Source organism: Carya illinoinensis, chromosome 7, assembly GCF_018687715.1.
Source record: "Carya illinoinensis cultivar Pawnee chromosome 7, C.illinoinensisPawnee_v1, whole genome shotgun sequence".
Lineage (NCBI taxonomy): Eukaryota > Viridiplantae > Streptophyta > Magnoliopsida > Fagales > Juglandaceae > Carya > Carya illinoinensis.
This window is the reverse complement of record NC_056758.1, coordinates 39691068-39707506: the sequence shown is the minus strand read 5'-3', so window position 1 is coordinate 39707506 and position 16439 is coordinate 39691068. Positions and strand designations below refer to the sequence as shown.

At 35.9% G+C, this 16439-nt stretch overlaps 2 protein-coding genes across 3 annotated transcripts; both read right to left on the bottom strand.

The window, feature by feature from the left end:
* Positions 1-410: 410 nt before the first annotated feature.
* Positions 411-7665, bottom strand: LOC122316633. 2 transcript variants are annotated; one of them, XM_043133312.1, is made up of 12 exons: positions 7309-7665; positions 6226-6318; positions 5909-6037; positions 5323-5623; positions 4952-5070; positions 3882-4014; positions 3582-3658; positions 2467-2664; positions 1733-1922; positions 1406-1569; positions 1097-1197; positions 411-1014 (listed from the first exon to the last, which is right to left on the bottom strand). In XM_043133312.1, the coding sequence occupies exons 1-12, from the start codon at positions 7312-7314 to the stop codon at positions 864-866; spliced, it is 1662 nt and encodes a 553-aa protein (XP_042989246.1). In that variant the 5' UTR covers positions 7315-7665; the 3' UTR covers positions 411-863. The 2 variants fall into 2 exon arrangements, with proteins under 2 accessions (XP_042989246.1, XP_042989247.1); XM_043133313.1 differs by lacking the exon at positions 7309-7665 and adding an exon at positions 6809-7257.
* Positions 7666-13794: 6129 nt separating this feature from the next.
* Positions 13795-15985, bottom strand: LOC122314720 (AAA-ATPase At5g57480-like). The gene has a single exon (XM_043130280.1). It carries the CDS (start codon positions 15473-15475, stop codon positions 13931-13933), a length of 1545 nt encoding a protein of 514 aa, XP_042986214.1. The 5' UTR covers positions 15476-15985; the 3' UTR covers positions 13795-13930.
* Between the last annotated feature and the right edge of the window lie 454 nt (positions 15986-16439).

The following is a 16439-nucleotide window of genomic DNA, read 5'->3' as shown; positions in this document are numbered from 1 at the left end:
GGTCCCGTTGGTTAATGATAATCTAATGTTTGATCATTTATTATTTTTCACGGCTGGTTTGCTTATTTTTTATTTTTTTCGAAAGCGAAAGAGTGATGACTCACTCCCCCATTAAGAATCATCACATAAAAAAATATCTATTTCAACCAGAAATATATATATATATTTTTTAAAAAATGTTCGGTGGAATTAAAATTTAAGAATAAAAACTAATAATAAAGGAGGCGAGGAAACATATAGACATCCTCCCAGCCAGTAGTCACAACCTCCCTTAACCACCGATTTAACTACCTCCATTTTTTGGAGCTGAATCAGTGATAATTCAATTATTGGACCAACCACCACGATGTTAACTTATTTAATCTCTTACATATATATATATATATATATATATATAATGAGCCGCATGGTTTTGGTGATCTCGATCAACATCTTCATGCACAAACGAAATCACAAATGATGATGTTTTGGCAAAACAGACCCAATTTGTGTATAGCTCGAATCAAATGTCAGCATCCTTATCCCCAAACCCCCCCACTACAAGCTTATATTCCCTTAATTCCCCTCTCCCCCCTCTCCACATATTAAGAATTGATTTGGAACGCATTTAAAAAGTAATGCGCATGTCTTTCTCTGTTTCTCGCCTCCACAAAGGTCAGATCTAACCAAAAAAGAAAGCCACACATTGCTCTGTGTCATTACTAAAGTGATATTCAATGCTTACGCTCCTTCCACCATCAGGACAAACAAATCTTTTCTCACTTCCTCGGACACTGATAGGGTCAATGACTAATTTGGATGGGAACTATAGCACCAGAAGAGAGAATTTTCTTACATCGAACATGCTGCTCAATCCAGCTCAACTACCCACGGCTGTCCTCAGCCAAGCATCTGCACCATTCATTCTTCACCAGCTTCAGGCCAGTATCACAAGAAGATAAGATTGAAGAAATAATTCTTCTTTGTAGATCTTTGAACTCCACTGCCAGCCTTACATCCCAACTGGTATTTTCTCTGCAAGAACAGAGATAAAACCCTTTTGAACAACGAAAATTTCTTCTATTTTCAATCGCATATAAATGATGATTCTCCTTGCCTGTCATGCAGATCTACAGCACCGAGATTTTTCATCACGCAGTCAAAGATGGACCGAAGGCGTCCAAGAACTTCCATTTCATTTTCCAAGTTTGCTTGTAGCTACAACATAAAGAAAAGTTGAAGGATCATAGGAGAACATTATCAATGAAACATGAGATTAGTTAGCAAACTTAAGCCTGCTCAAAATGGAGTAAAAACACTAAACAATTTAAGGTGAGAGTGAAAAGAATAACAAATACACAGCTCACATTATAAAGCCATATCAATTCACCAGAAAAACAAAAGACTAAACAGGAAAAATAATTACAAGTGTGTTGTACTGCAGAATAGGACTCTGAATTCTCCGTAGATGATCCAGTAATGGCAATGGCAAGCCATAATAAAAGATGTTGTGGTTTCTTGAGAGCCAAGTACCCCGCACCATGTGAGTTGAGTTTGATGTTATAGAATCATCCTCTGTGGCATCAATGTCTGTACTAGAACAAACAATGATATATCATTCAACTGAGAGCATTTGGAACAGTTCGTGCAAATTCAAAGAAGAAAAATCTTGAAGATAATCCTGTCCGTCTTGTGAACAGTAACACACTTGTAAGATATCTATTGATAGAAGGTAATACAGCATAAAACTTACCCACTGGAATGATGTCATATGGGTTGTCTCCTTGTGGTAAAAATCCATAGAAAGAAATCAGATGAGAACTAGAAAAGTGTCCATAGCTGAGAAAGCATTGTTCTCCTGCACTGCATGGTCTTGATAGACGGAATTTCAAAGAATTTGCAGTTGTATCTACTTTACCATATTGCAATATGTGTGGGTGTAGCTGTAACAAGGAACAAAATGAGGAACAAAAGCAAGAAATATACCTACTTGAAAGCTCCAGAATTTCATGACAAAACACCCAAGTATTTGTCAATTAGATTATATAGTAAGCTAGTAGCCTTTAGTCAAGTGGTACCTAGCTTGGTATCTCATGGATGAAATCCGGGGTTTAAATCCCCACCCTTGTTGCCTTAAAAAAATATTGTAGTAATAAATTGCTTTCTGTATAATTAACCACAAGATGATACCCCAGCAAAGTAAATACAATGAGGCCTCTATTGGTCTGATCAAACTTATTCAACATCTGAATCTTTAAGACACAGGTGGGACCAGAAGGTGATGAGCTTAGTCTAGGATACACCATATATATGCGTGTTATAAGTTATGCATGCCTTCCAACTTCAGGTACCTTAGGTTACCTTTGTACTTCGGTAGCGTATGCTACTATCATCAAAAGCCTAAAGTTTTATCTTATAACCAAAGAGACAGAAAACCGTGTAGGCAAATCGAAAATTAAAGGGGAAAAGAATAAAGAAATGCCATACCGAATGGTTAAGAAAGCCAGCAATTGGAATTAGGCATGTCCTTAGCTTTCCATCAGGGAACATTACATTCATGCTATTAGAGTACCAGAGTTCACAAGCCCATAAGAATTGCTCCCATGTGTATAGCTCCCGTGGAAATATGTCTGGATGATCATCACACAGTGAGGGAAATAACTCACCATATTGATCACACAAGTGCTGCAACAAATTTTTCATTTTTCATAAGGTCCATATAGGTGTGAGGAGAGGAACTTAAAGATGGCAAGAAATCTTTATCAGAAACAGATGAACTTCAATTTTTATACAAATTGAACTTAATAAAAGAAAATTTAGATGAAATTGCAGAGACAAAATCCCATTTATCTAGATGGAAAATCATATCCCATAATAAAAACCTGGAAATAATAATCACGAAACCATGAAAAATGGGTAAACACAGATTTGGGTTCCAGACTGAAAAAAACAGAAATGGTTTTGGATATGTTCCAACATTTAAACAAGTGGGAAAGAGAAAAATATAATAAAGAGAAAGCAAAGGAAATCAAACCTAAAGGGAACAATAGGAGCAAGTTAGCTAAATGTGAAGGATACTAGGATATCCAATACCAAGATGTGTCAGAGAGAGAGAGAGAGAGAGGTAATAAACCAAAAAGAAAAAGAAGCAGAGTAGATTGGGAAGGTGTTCAACCCAGTTAGATTGTGTGTGTGTACACGCGATCGATGGGATTCAAAAGATTGCATGATACGGCCATTGGTATATATTATTAGGTGGGATGGAGCTCTCTTATACCTGTCCAGCTGTCTTTTTCTTTATTACTACAAAACCTTTAAATCAAGAACTGCAATAATAGGTTCAACCCTAGGACAGCTAATTTGTACAAAAGAAAGAACCCTATGAGAACCAAACCCAGATCAAGTTTTAGCTCTATTCCCCATGCCTACCCATCCATATTTAAAGCCAAACCCATACCTAGGCAGGGGAAGATGGGAACAATCTAAAACATGCCAAATTGCTATGCTAAGATGCATGACTCAATTTAATAAATTCTTGTCCACAATTCTTGGGTATATTGAAGGATTTTACTCATTAACACTGTATTGGAGAGCCTGATAACCTGTTTTGCTTGCACTATCTCTTCGAACAGCAGTGTTCCTTCTAAAGCCATGATTGCATCTAGTCCAAAGCTCAAGCCTGTCAGATAAAAACATAAATCAAATCAATGCCTAGTAAAACCAAGATATATTGGTGTTAGAAAATTATAATTAAAAAATCATGCTTAAATACAAAATCTGTAAACTTAATTTCTATGCATTAAATTACACCATTCATTCTTTTGCCAGAAATAATACACTGTATATTAGAGATTAGAGAACAAATTAGGTATGATTGAGAAAGCATGTGACCACAAGAGTACCTGTATTGAAGTTTTTTGGCAGCGCATCGAAGTAAATCTTGAATTTTGAAGTGCAATTATGCCTCTCCTTCATGCTCCACAACAATAACATTGTCTCAAGAGAGATGCCACCAATCTTCTCTAATATATGAAACTACAATAAATATGAAAGGTGGTAAATTGAATTGACCCACTTTTCTTCCATGCAGATTCAGAGAACTGATTATGTTAGAATGGCCCTCTTAGAAACTTAACTGACCAAATGAAAGTGAATGGAAAACAAAGCATCAACCAAATGTTATGTTCATGACGCCTATATGATCCCACCCCGATTTTTACCTCCTGAATGAAGCCATCATACCATGTACCCTGCTAGAAAGGCCTAAAGAACTAAATTGCCGCCTTGTATGATGTAAATCAACATTGTCATGGTAATAGATGACTGATTCAATAGAATATCAGTGGTCATATACTTGTCTCAAAGATTAAGCCATGAATATATAAGTATAAACTAATTCAAACTGTGTAATTCCGAAGGGCTCATCAAATCAGCTGTAGCTTGTTTGATAGTATCTACTACTCAGATAACCATGGTACTTCTAGAGCTAATATGCCCTACTTCTGGAAGAGATGCATTTATTAGATAAAAGGTTGACTAACTACCATTTAAAGATCGGCAAACTAAGGAAAATTCCCCTCTCCCCTCCACATACATGGGAACAATTTACTCTCCCCCTTCTCTAATATTTGGGAAAAAAGAAAAAGGAAACTAAATTAGATTTTGAATTTTTCCTAATGATCATTTAGAATTTTAGATGCATACTTAAAAACAGTCTCCCTTTACCTGCACATTTCTCTTCATGTCGTGGGGATAATGAAAAACTCTTATTTAATGCAAGGCGGGAAGCCAGTGTTCTTACTGATCATCATCGACCTATGACAGGCAAGTTAATAAAAATGTCCATCCAACCAAGAGAAGATTCATTGCAACTGTTTTTGCTTTTACCCAATGTCTCTCATAGAAGTTCTAACTTTAACACAGCTGTAAAACTTATACAAGTTTGGAAGTATTATTTACGTTTGAAGCATACCATGTCAGATGTGTACACTAGCTCCTCGGAAATGACAATAGATACCGGGATCTCCAAAGCAGTGTCTCCAACATTCAGATCTTCTCTTGCTATGGATCCTCTGCCAGCCCCTTCAACATCTACAACATGAATGAAGGATGGGAAACACAGCATATTAAATATCAGCTATCTTTCTTTTCATATATGCATGTGTGACTATTATAGAGATATGGTGTTCACAGCTCGTGGATTCCAAGCCCACCCCACCCCCCAATAAAAAACAAACAAACAAATGAAGGGCAACATTATAGACGCCAAAGAGGAGAAAAATCTCCTGATGCCTGTTAAGCAAGGAAAATGTGACTGTAGAAATTATGATTATGAAGACTTACAAGCTATCTGCAGCCTTGTTCTCATGCCATTTCTTTCACCCCATTGCAACAAACATTCTTCTTTATCAACACTCTGATTTTCTAGGATTGTAGTCTTCACACAGTTATTGTCCCGAACGTCACGGATCATACTAACAATTGCTTCCCGTAATTCTTGCAGGACATTCATTTGCAAGCACTTACCACTAGAATTTGAAATGTCAAGAAGTGAAAGGATTGAATTAAGAGCCTCCACCTCATTCCTGGGGCTGTAGAATTCAACTGGTGAACATGCATCATCCTGGCAAAAATAAAGTTCTACCTGCACCTCATATGCGCATTATATCCTCATGAGTTACTCATCCATAAAATTGAAGGAACTGTTAGGCTTTACTGCTATTCTTGCCCCAGTTTTGTGCCAAAAACAGACCAGGAAGACACTGAAACTACAAGTTTTGGGAAGTTAACAAGGGAAGCAAACCCATGTGATATAATGTTTTACTTTCCTATAGGCCAAACAGACAATAAGCCAATTGTTCTGACTTTCTTTTAAACGGGTCCTTAGGGTGAAAAACCAAGTAGTTTAGAGAGCATAATTAGAATCTACCTCATCTAAGTGTATGATTCTTGCTATCTGAAGCATCACTTTCAACGTAGCACTTATCCAACTAGGACTTGAAGAGCTCTTGAGAGAAACCCGCTTCTTGGGATTGAAACCCTTATTTTGAAGTAACATCTGCCAAAAAAGGTATTAAAAGAAATGAGAAAAACGATAGAAACTTAACAACTCAAGATTAAATTAGGAGCAATTAGATTTCTTCACCTAGAACTGAACACTATTAATGTTCAATGAAGTAAACCCAGACGAAAATTTGACCAAGAACAAAAGTGAAAGATATTTTTAATTTTCATTTCATTTATCACCTTCTTTTTATCAAAATAAGGGTCACTTTCAGATAGCTCAAGAACTATGGCACAGTCCTCATTAGTCTCTTTGGCTTCATCGCATGATGGTGGCTGCAATGAACAAAAAAAATTATGAATATTAAGGTTTGAACTCATGTGACAACACAATAACAGAACCATAAATATTAACGAACTAAAACGGTATGGGCTGTGATTACAGGACTCAAGTGGTGTTTCCTCACACATACACACACGTGAACAGAAATCAGATGAATAAATAGCTTATAGAACAGGGCAGTCTTGTACATGGGCTATGCCTATTGCTATCAATAAAAGTTATTGCTTACCTATCAAAAAAAAAGTTTATAGAACATGGCGGCAATCAAACAATATTTCATAATACTTTCTTCCATCCTGATAGCAATGAAGTTTAGTTCTCGTATTGCAAAAGGGTTTAAGACACTAAGGAATTAATAACCTAAGAATCTATCTAATTTCAGTATCAAATCCTGGTTCTAGCGTAATTACCAAGAACAAGAGCCACGATAAAAACAGAATAATAACGAAACAGAACGTAATTTCTTAGTCTTCTCTGATTTACCATTCTCTTTTTCCAAATGGAACGGGGTTTTTAGGATGAAACTGAAGCAATGTAAAGCGACGGTGATAAATAGCAAGATCAGCACGTCTTGCATATAATGGAAAAAGGCCATTCCAAGAAACCGAAAAAGAAACACTTGGAGATGAAAAAGGGAACAATTAAGTTTAAATTCTATAAAACACATACAATTTTGTTACGAGACCTAGAACCTAGAGAACTGTAACAAGCTAAAAATGAATGATGGCAATAATGGTATGCATGGTCGCAGGGTAAGAGTGGGGAAACAAATTAAATACGAAATCTTGGAATGGTTTCAAGTACACATTTCCAAAATTTGGAGTTTTCTCCGACTTTCGGAAGATTTCCCAGCAACCAAACAGAGCATCAAGAAAGCAAAAAGGTGAATTTGAGATTAGTTCCAAGAAAATGAAGTCAAAAGAGCATAGAGAAAACTTAAAAGAAAAGCACAGAGAAGAGCAACCAGACTCAAGTTTATCAACCTCCATGGAAGCCAAGTTGAAGCAGAACGAGAGAGAGGGAGAGAGAGTGTGTGTTTTAGCGGCAAGAATGAGTTCAGGGTTATAAATCGGCCGGTCTTGGTCAAAACTAAAACATCCAGCCCATGGATAGATAAGAGAACCCAAACCACCAACTATCCTACTTAGAGCTATATTCGTTGGGCTAGATTTAAATAGTGTTAAGAGAGCCCAAGTCCAACAATCCTAAATAAAGCTACATTATTTGGGCCTGATTTGATAAGTAAGGGAGAGCCCAAATCCAAACTATCCTACTTAAGAGCTCTGCCCAAATTCCAACTATCCTAAGTAGAGAGCTATACTCGTTGTGCCTGCTTTAAAGAGTTAAGGAGATCAGAAATGGGAATGAGAAATCCCTTCTGGGAGAAACCCCCAATGGAGAGAGAGAGAGAGAGAGAGAGAGAGAGAGAGGGTGGAGTATGGATTGAGCCTTGGGGGGGACGGACTTCTAATAGAAAAAGAGCCATTAAAAAACACACAATATGCCGCCATTTAAATAAAAAAGAGTTGCGAGGTTTGTCACTTTGGGAACTCACCTCCGTCTAAATGGCTAAAAGATAAGGTCAATTTATTCGGTAAAAGTTGGGAGATAGTTGATAGCCATCGATATTAATTGGCAGACCTAAGATTTAGTTAGGTTTGATATATATATATATATATATATATAAGAATACAAGTCTTATTTTGTATTTGGTTTTGAATGACATTGTAAAGTTGTTATTAAAATATTAGCCAATGCAGAACTCTAAGAGATCCTTATCGGAAGGGAAAAAAAAATATTTCTTTTGTTGATAAGTGTGGGGTTCAAATGGCTGTTAATGGTTGTGCTTATTGCGGCCGTGGGTTGTTTTTTATTTTTTATTTTTTGTTGTGATTGGAATGGTGGTTTTTTTTTTAAATAAAAATATATATATATATATATATTTTGGGTCAAACAGGTAGTGGGATCTCCTACGCTTCATGAGCAATAAAAACTTATATTAATATTAAAAAAATTATACTGTACATAAATATGTAATTTATCATTATATTTAAACACATATATTTAAATAAAATAAAATAAAAATAATAAATCACACATTCCTCAAATCTTAACGAGCATAGAGGTTGAAATTTTACTTTAAGGCACAAATATTAGCCCTACTTAAAATGAGTAGTGTTATAAGTATAATTTCAAATTAAGTCAAGTCCTTTTTTATCAATTTTTTTTCTTTATAATTTGAATTTCAAAATTTTTAATATTTCAATTGTTGACACTTAAGTATAGATAATATTTAAAAAAGAAAAAAATTAGATGCATAAACTGATAGACCTCCCCCAGATCTTGGGAGTTGGGAGGATGGAACCATCAAGAGAAGGAAGTTGCTTTGCTCCAACAACCTGCAATACAATTAGGCTTTTGTCTCTTACGCTAATTGGTCCAAGAATTCCAACTTTGACAGCGTGATGAGAAAAGCGATGGCCATCACTCCATGAGTCCTCCAAGGCTTTTTTGACGATCAAACAATTAATGGTCAATCTTCTTCGTTTATACGTAAGTATCAGATTCTTTTGTCCCCAAATTATAATATATATTCATTACCATTTCGCATATTAATTGCATGCCATACAATCATCTTAAAACCTAGTGCAGAAGATCGTATATTTATTTAGAGGCTTTCTGATGCAGGAAGGAATAGAGATTAATATTGGCCACTTATTTTAACAAATATAGAGAAAATTTTTTAATAATAATAATGATTAAAATTTAACAGTAAAATTAAAAAAAATTATGAAACCCACAAGTCGAACTTAAATAGTTATAAAACTCAAGTTTATGATGATTTTCTAAAAATTAAAAAAATCTAAGTTATTGTATGATAAATATATACATGAATAAACATGAATCCTACCAAAAATTTGATTAAAATAGAAATCAGAATCATTTTCAAAACTTGAAACCAAATATTTATTAATAAGACAAAAATAACTAATATTAATTTGAGGGAAAACAACTAATATTGTACTTAGTCCAAGGAATATATTAAGTTTTTCTTTCCATACTTATACAAATTCATCTTTTTAAAGTAGTACTTCAATGCAATCAATATAGAATCTAGACTTAAATACTCCATATCAATTTAGGTTTGCATCATTCTCACCCCGTTGGAGAGAATTCATCATCGAATTCTAAACTTTCTTATCTCGATCTTTTGAATGTTCAATTAGGCCAATCTTTATTTCTTTTTATTGTATCATCCCGACACTCATGGAAAAACTAAAAATTAATTTGATCGAGTTGAAGTAAAATAATATTGAACATCTTATACTTTAAAATTAAGTTTCTTTCCCACATCTCAAATCCAAAAATATATGTATATTTTGTATAGGAGAATTTGAAAAAAAAAAATCTTTAACTCCAAGAAAATCAACATAGTTAATTGTTTCAAAAGTTGTTTCATGATCTTTAAACTTCAAACCATTTTTTTTTTTCCAAATTCTTTATGTTTTCAATAAAATAGTTATCTCATCCACTAGATTATTTTCATTAGGATAGATATCGTAGATTGGTATAAAGTCTCACCCTATGGAAGAATGTCAATTCTTAAACTCTTTTTCCTCAAAGTAGTAAATCCATTAAACCTCGTGTAATAAATAAATAAAAAAAAACCTTTTAGTCTAAAGAGTACCAGGAAATTCTTGTAAATCAAATTTAAAACCGAAGTCCCTATGACACTCCTCCCTACCACAATACTCCCAAATTAGAGCACGCTTGTGATACGGGTTGTAAAAACTATAATCAGAATCGATCACTGATATCTTACACCATTAGACGCTGGGTTAACTCTGCAACTTGCCTCTGCAAATCTCCAATCATCACATCTTGAACGCTACGATCACTATGTAGGACTTCCTCGTTCGGAACTCGCCCAAGACGACCACGATTACCAGCTATGGAAACTGATGAGATATCACCCTAAGATATGTCGAAACTCTTATGCCAACTGACACAAACATAATTTAGGTTAGTTATGATAGTTAGTTTTAACAGATGATCAACACAAAGAAGACAATAAATTTAATAAAAACACAAAGAAAGCTCTGAATAATATTGATTAATAGTAAATTCAAAATTGTTTTATAAAGCCCACAAGCCAGATTTAAATAGCTACAAAATTTGAAATTATGATATTTTTCTATAAATAAAAAATCTAAATTATTGTATAAAAAAATAAATAAATGAAAATCCTACTAAAAATTTGGCCAAAATCGAAATCAAAACCATTTCCAAAATTTGAAATTAAATATTTACTAATAAGACAAAAAATGAACATAAATATATGATTTGAGAGAATAATTAATATTGACCTTAGTCCATGAAAGATATAAAGTTTTTCATTCCATATTTATACAGATTTATCTTTTTAAGATAGTATTTCAATATAATTAACGTAGAATCTAGATCTAAATACCACCATATCAATTTAGATTTATGTCACTTTCTTCTTGGACTTCATGTTATATGATAATTTATCTTTGGTTTAAAACCAGAGATGGAACCAAAGATTGGGTTCTCGTTTGACAATTTGCTGCAAAGAATGGAGGCAATTGTTTCTGAGGATTTATATTTTGGAATCGATGCATCTTGGACTATAAGAAGGCACCGTTGAAATTATTCTCTCTGTAGAATTGGGAGTAAAGCTAAGGCAATGAAATAAGGTGTTGGAGCTTTAGAAGAGCCTTCCAAGACAAAAAGCTATTCATTGTTTGTGGGGACATGCTTCATGCGTCAGTGGCGAACCGTAGGAATAAAAATCTTTGCATTGATCTTCAAGAAGGATGAAATGGATTGCAGCTTTTGTTGCTTAGTATGGATGGATGTTGATGTGTTTGAATTGGAATTGTGCTCTTTTATTATTATTTATTATTATTATTATTATTTATAAAAAAAAAAAAAAAAAAAAAAAAAAAAAAAAAAAAAAAAAGACATTTTCAATGTCCTAAAGAGGGTGACTTATCTTCTTGCTATTGTTGTGTGCAAAACTTGGACTAATGACCTCTAATTCAGAAAAGAAAGTACTTCCCACCTAGTACAGCACAAGATGCCAAAAGCTACAAGAACTGCCTATTTTCAAGTGATTTTCTTCATCTTCTTCATCTTCTTCCTTTCTTTTTTCCTCTTTCATTTTGTGAGTTTTCTACCACCAAAAATGGGCATAGAATAACTCCAAAGCTGAGGTCCTTTGTGTGGGTACACGTCTGTCACTAAGATACGAGTATGAGACCTGTTTCAATCTCACCTAATCTACTTTCAACGAGAAAGTCCCACATTACATGATGGTAACAAAGCTGAGTCATTCTTCTAACATCAATCGACCCAAAACTTAAAATTAACTAGTTTCATAAAAGCCTCACTGTAAAACCATCCAGAATTTAAATCGATGAAAATTCACAAATCTATTAAAAAGGTAAATAAATTCTTGGGTGACAAAAACATTATGATAATTACTCAATGAAGAAAAACTTAAAAATCATGGTAATTTGTAGGTCTTACAAAAATAAATAGAGAACATTAATTGGTCCAATAAATAATAAAACTTCAACATTAATATGAGTCATATAAACGTTACAATGGAATTAATCAAAGACAGCATTGAGCTAAACATTAAAAATGTCCCTTTTTATCTGTTTTTCCAAACAATTAACTTCATGCGCCATCTTCGGAGTATCGACCAGATATTTCTTTCAACCGCTGGGAATCTCCATTTTCAAAGCAGCATAGCCTTTAGGACTTTAATTGCGAAATCAATTCTGATACGCAAACTTCTTGTACTTCAAAGGGAGAAGCGTCTTGGAAATTGCAAAGAGGGGTTTGCAGCCACCACTCGGGAACCAAATTTGGGTACGGATAAGTATAATATATATATATATTTTAATGTGTAGTGGCTAGTGAGACATTCCCGTCCGAGAATCAAACGAATATGATAATTTTTTAAATATTTTTTTTTACTTTTAAATATTTTTTTAAAAATAAAAAAATTCACAATATCATTAAAAAATATTTTTTTAATCATTAAATAAAAAAACATTCAAGATCTAAATTCAGATTCCAAAATATTTTTGTTTTTAATATATTTTTAAAATTATTCTTAAATATTTTAAAAAATAAATAAAATTCACAGTATCAGTAAAAATATTTACTTAATTACTAAATAAAAAACTTAAAATTAAAAAAAAAAATATGAGAGAAATGCTTGGAATACATTATCGAAATCCCAAGCATTTCTCAATTGCAAAGGATTTGAGGGTTTAACTGCAAACTCTGTCAAAAAGACGGGCCAAAGTTGAAAATATTTTAGGCTTTTCATGGTGATTAAAATTGAAGGAAAATTATAATCAAAACCGAAAAGAATTGGCAAAGACAAGGCAAATTACATTTATCACTGGCCTGAGTCTTTTTTTTTTTTTTTTTTTTGCTAAATATAATTTTAAAACACAAGAATTTGCAAAAGGGATAGGATTTTGATCGTGTTTTATTATATTTATCAAAATAACATTGCTTCATGAAACGTGTGTAAAAATTACATGGCCGTGTCGGCGGCCACCCTACTCCTTTTATGCCAAAAACCAAAAAGAACTAAAAGAGTAGAAAGTAAATAAAATGTATAATAAAAAAAAAAAAGTCTTCCTTTTCATGCTGCTCAAAATGCATGTTTTCCCTGTAAAAAGTTAAAGGTTGTGTTGTCATTTGTCACCCAACATGTCTATCAAGATCTACTCTGGGCTTGACAACCCACTGCCTTTAACTCAATATCAAAATCAACAACAAAGATGTCAACTTTTTCTTATTGTAAGAGAAGACTTTTGCTACTCGATCCTTCTTTTTCCGAACAGAAAATCTGAGCTTCCTCTGTTGTATCACCTTTTTCTTCGCGTCTATATTCTGATCCCCATTCACCCCCCACTCTAATCCTATCCACTCACACAGTCTTCTCCAAGATTGGCATTCATTGAAATTGGGGAGAAAGTTGACGAAAAGAACATCCCATTACAACATTCTAAAACTTGTTTTTATTTTTTCAAGCAGTGGCAAAAACAATAACAGCGTATTTATGACCAAAATATATTCTGGGTTGTATTATGGACCCAATTTATATACTTGGATATTTCCAAAATGTCTCGTCGACACAGGGATTTGCCCATGTGCTTCCCAGGTGGTCACAAAAAACCCAGATCGCTAGCAAGCAATCTATGTCAAGGTACCGATCAGTGTAGCACTTGCAGGGGATATGAAGGGATAAACGGATGTGGTTTTTGGATGGGCGAGTAACATGGAAGGAGTATAGGCCCTATGGGCAGCCCCAGCTAACCACACCACATTTAAATAAGCCAATTTATGGACCCATATCATTTTGGTTCATTATTCAAGCACACGTTACGGATATACATGACATGTTTAAACACCAAGAATTAAGAAAGAAAGGATAAAACTCTAATAACTTGAAGGAGCAATATGCAAATTTCTTCCCCAACTTTTCTCAGTTTTCTGCACCAAAGTAAAACACAAATAGAAGACAAAAATTTTAAAATACCAAAACCAAAGCCTTCATTTCTCTATTGTGCCATCATCTTTCTCCTCGTTTTCTTTTTCTTGCCTGCAGCTCTCCTCCTGAAACAGCCCACATCCTTGTTTTGGCGTCTCCAAGGCCCTCTTCTCCTGCTCCTCCTCCACCACCGACAACCCACCATTCTTTGCGTTCCTCTCCGCCCTCACCTTCAACGTCTCCAACAACTCCCTCACTGCCTTTACCTTATCCCTCCGGTTCTTGATCAAGACCTCGCTAACATCCGCCGGAGTCATCTCGGCCTTTTCAACGACACCCTCCAATTCCTGCAAGACCGCACCATCCAAATCAACCTCATCAAACCCCAAGTAATTCTTCAAAAGTATCTTCAACGCCGGAAATGAGCAATAGCTCATGAATATGTGCATATCCATCCTCCCACTCCTCAGCAATGCCGGGTCAAGCTTCTCAATGTGGTTCGTGGTGAACACGAAAATCCTCTCGCTCCCACAGCAAGACCATAACCCGTCCGTAAAATTTAACAACCCCGAGAGCGTAATCGTTTTATTCCCACCATCGTCACCCGAGCCACACCCCCCACCTCGCATTTCAACCATGTCACTGTAAGTACCGCTTCTCGCGGACGAACTAGTGCTAGTAGCATTCTTCCTGTTCGTCAAACTTAGAGAGCAATCTATGTCCTCGATGACAATTATGGACTTGGAGCTCGTCTTCATCAGCAGCTTCCTCAGCTCCGAGTTGGTATGCACCTCGGTCAGCTCCAAGTCGTATATGTCGTAACCCAGATAATTTGCTATGGCTGCGATCATGCTTGATTTCCCTGTCCCCGGCGGACCATAGAGTAGGTACCCTCTTTTCCATGCTCGCCCGGTCTTCTGGTAGAATCCTTGACCGTTGGCGAAGTCTGTGAGATCCTCCATAATCTCCTGCTTCTTTGTCGGGTCCATGGCTAAGGTCTCAAATGTGCTTGGATGCTTAAACGGTACAGACTCCCACGGGTATCCCCTCGAGTCCAAGGAACCGCCTCTCGAGTTTGTGTACAAAAGACGGTCTTGGTTCTTTCTTCGTATATCGTTGGCCTTTTCCATTATGTAATCCAGATACGAACCAAGAACCAGCGTTTTGTCGCGCTTCTTGAGTCGGAGAGTGAAGCCTCGTTTCTCTTCTGGTAAAGGACGCCATGAGAAGGTTTGAGCTTGCCTTGGCGTGACGACGTGTTCCCAGAGAACGGTAACGCCGTTGTAGGTGTCGACGATGCTGTCATTGTTGGAGAGGCCGAAGGTGATGGCGCTGGAGTTTAGGGCGCGGGTGAGGCTTAGTCGGCTACCGGTGATGGAGACGGAGGAGCTGAGGTAGAGCTGGACGGCGTTGTAAAGCTCGTTGGTGTTGACTCCGTCGATCTCGGTGATGTCAAAGTAGCAGTACGAGGAGAACCAGTGGAAAATCCGGTAGAAGAGCTTGACAGTGGCGAACCGGAGTTCGGGTGGGAAGACTACTTGGAGGAGGCTTTGGCAGAAGGCCAAAACGCCCAGAAGGGATGCCAAGGAGGTCCAATACTCTTTCATTCTTCCTATGATATAAATTATAATTTTGAGTTGGTGTAAAGGAAGAAAGATGCTGTGACTCTGTATGCTTGAGAAATGAGAGATGGGCAATAGTATGGTAGGTGTTATATTCTGAGGAGAAAGCCTACGAGTTCTTCTAGGTTTAGAAAATAACGGGTCTTGCTCAATTTATAGAGAGTCGAAGAAACTAGCTAGTGGGGTTTCGAAATTCTTCTCGGGGGGCCCTGCAGGAACTGGGAAAATTTGCGGACGGAGAGCGAGAAAGGCCGAAAGGGACGGGAATAAAGCAAGGGTTAACTTAAAAAGGCCGAACGGCTTTGGAGGATTAGCTGGCCAATGAAGGGATACAAGTACAAGGAGAGAAGTTGGAACAGCAAAGGAAGAACACAAAAACAAATAGGGTTTTTGGAGTTTTGAGTTGTGAAGAGATCAGGGACAGGGGCCTATTGGGTTGGGTTGGACTTGAGTGATGTACAGAGTTTTGTTGGTCCTTTATTGAGTATTTCCAGCGCATTATTATGGAGGATTTGAATAAGTTGTTTGCTGCTGCAAAGGACAGGGGACTGTGAAACGAGAGAGATGATATTTCAAGATCTTGGAATGGGACAATAATGTGGGTTAAAAAAGGAGGGTTACTGTGAGCTGCAGACCGGAAAAATTATACCCAAGTAGTCTCCAACCAAAACCACTCGAGTGAAAATAGGTACAAAAACAGTGTTAACAATCTTAAGAACCTGACAGGGATTTGTCATGTGAGTTTGCAGAATTTAAATATAAGAAAATCATTTACCACCAACTTAATAAAACAGACAAATGACAGATGAGAAAATCAAAAACAGGGGGAATATAAAAAAAGCATAGATGGAATGCATCAAGGGCCCATTTAACCTTAACTCTGACAAACAGATCGAGGATTTCTACAAAATGAAGATTTCTGCATAAATTGAACCTCCTCTCCTCTTAT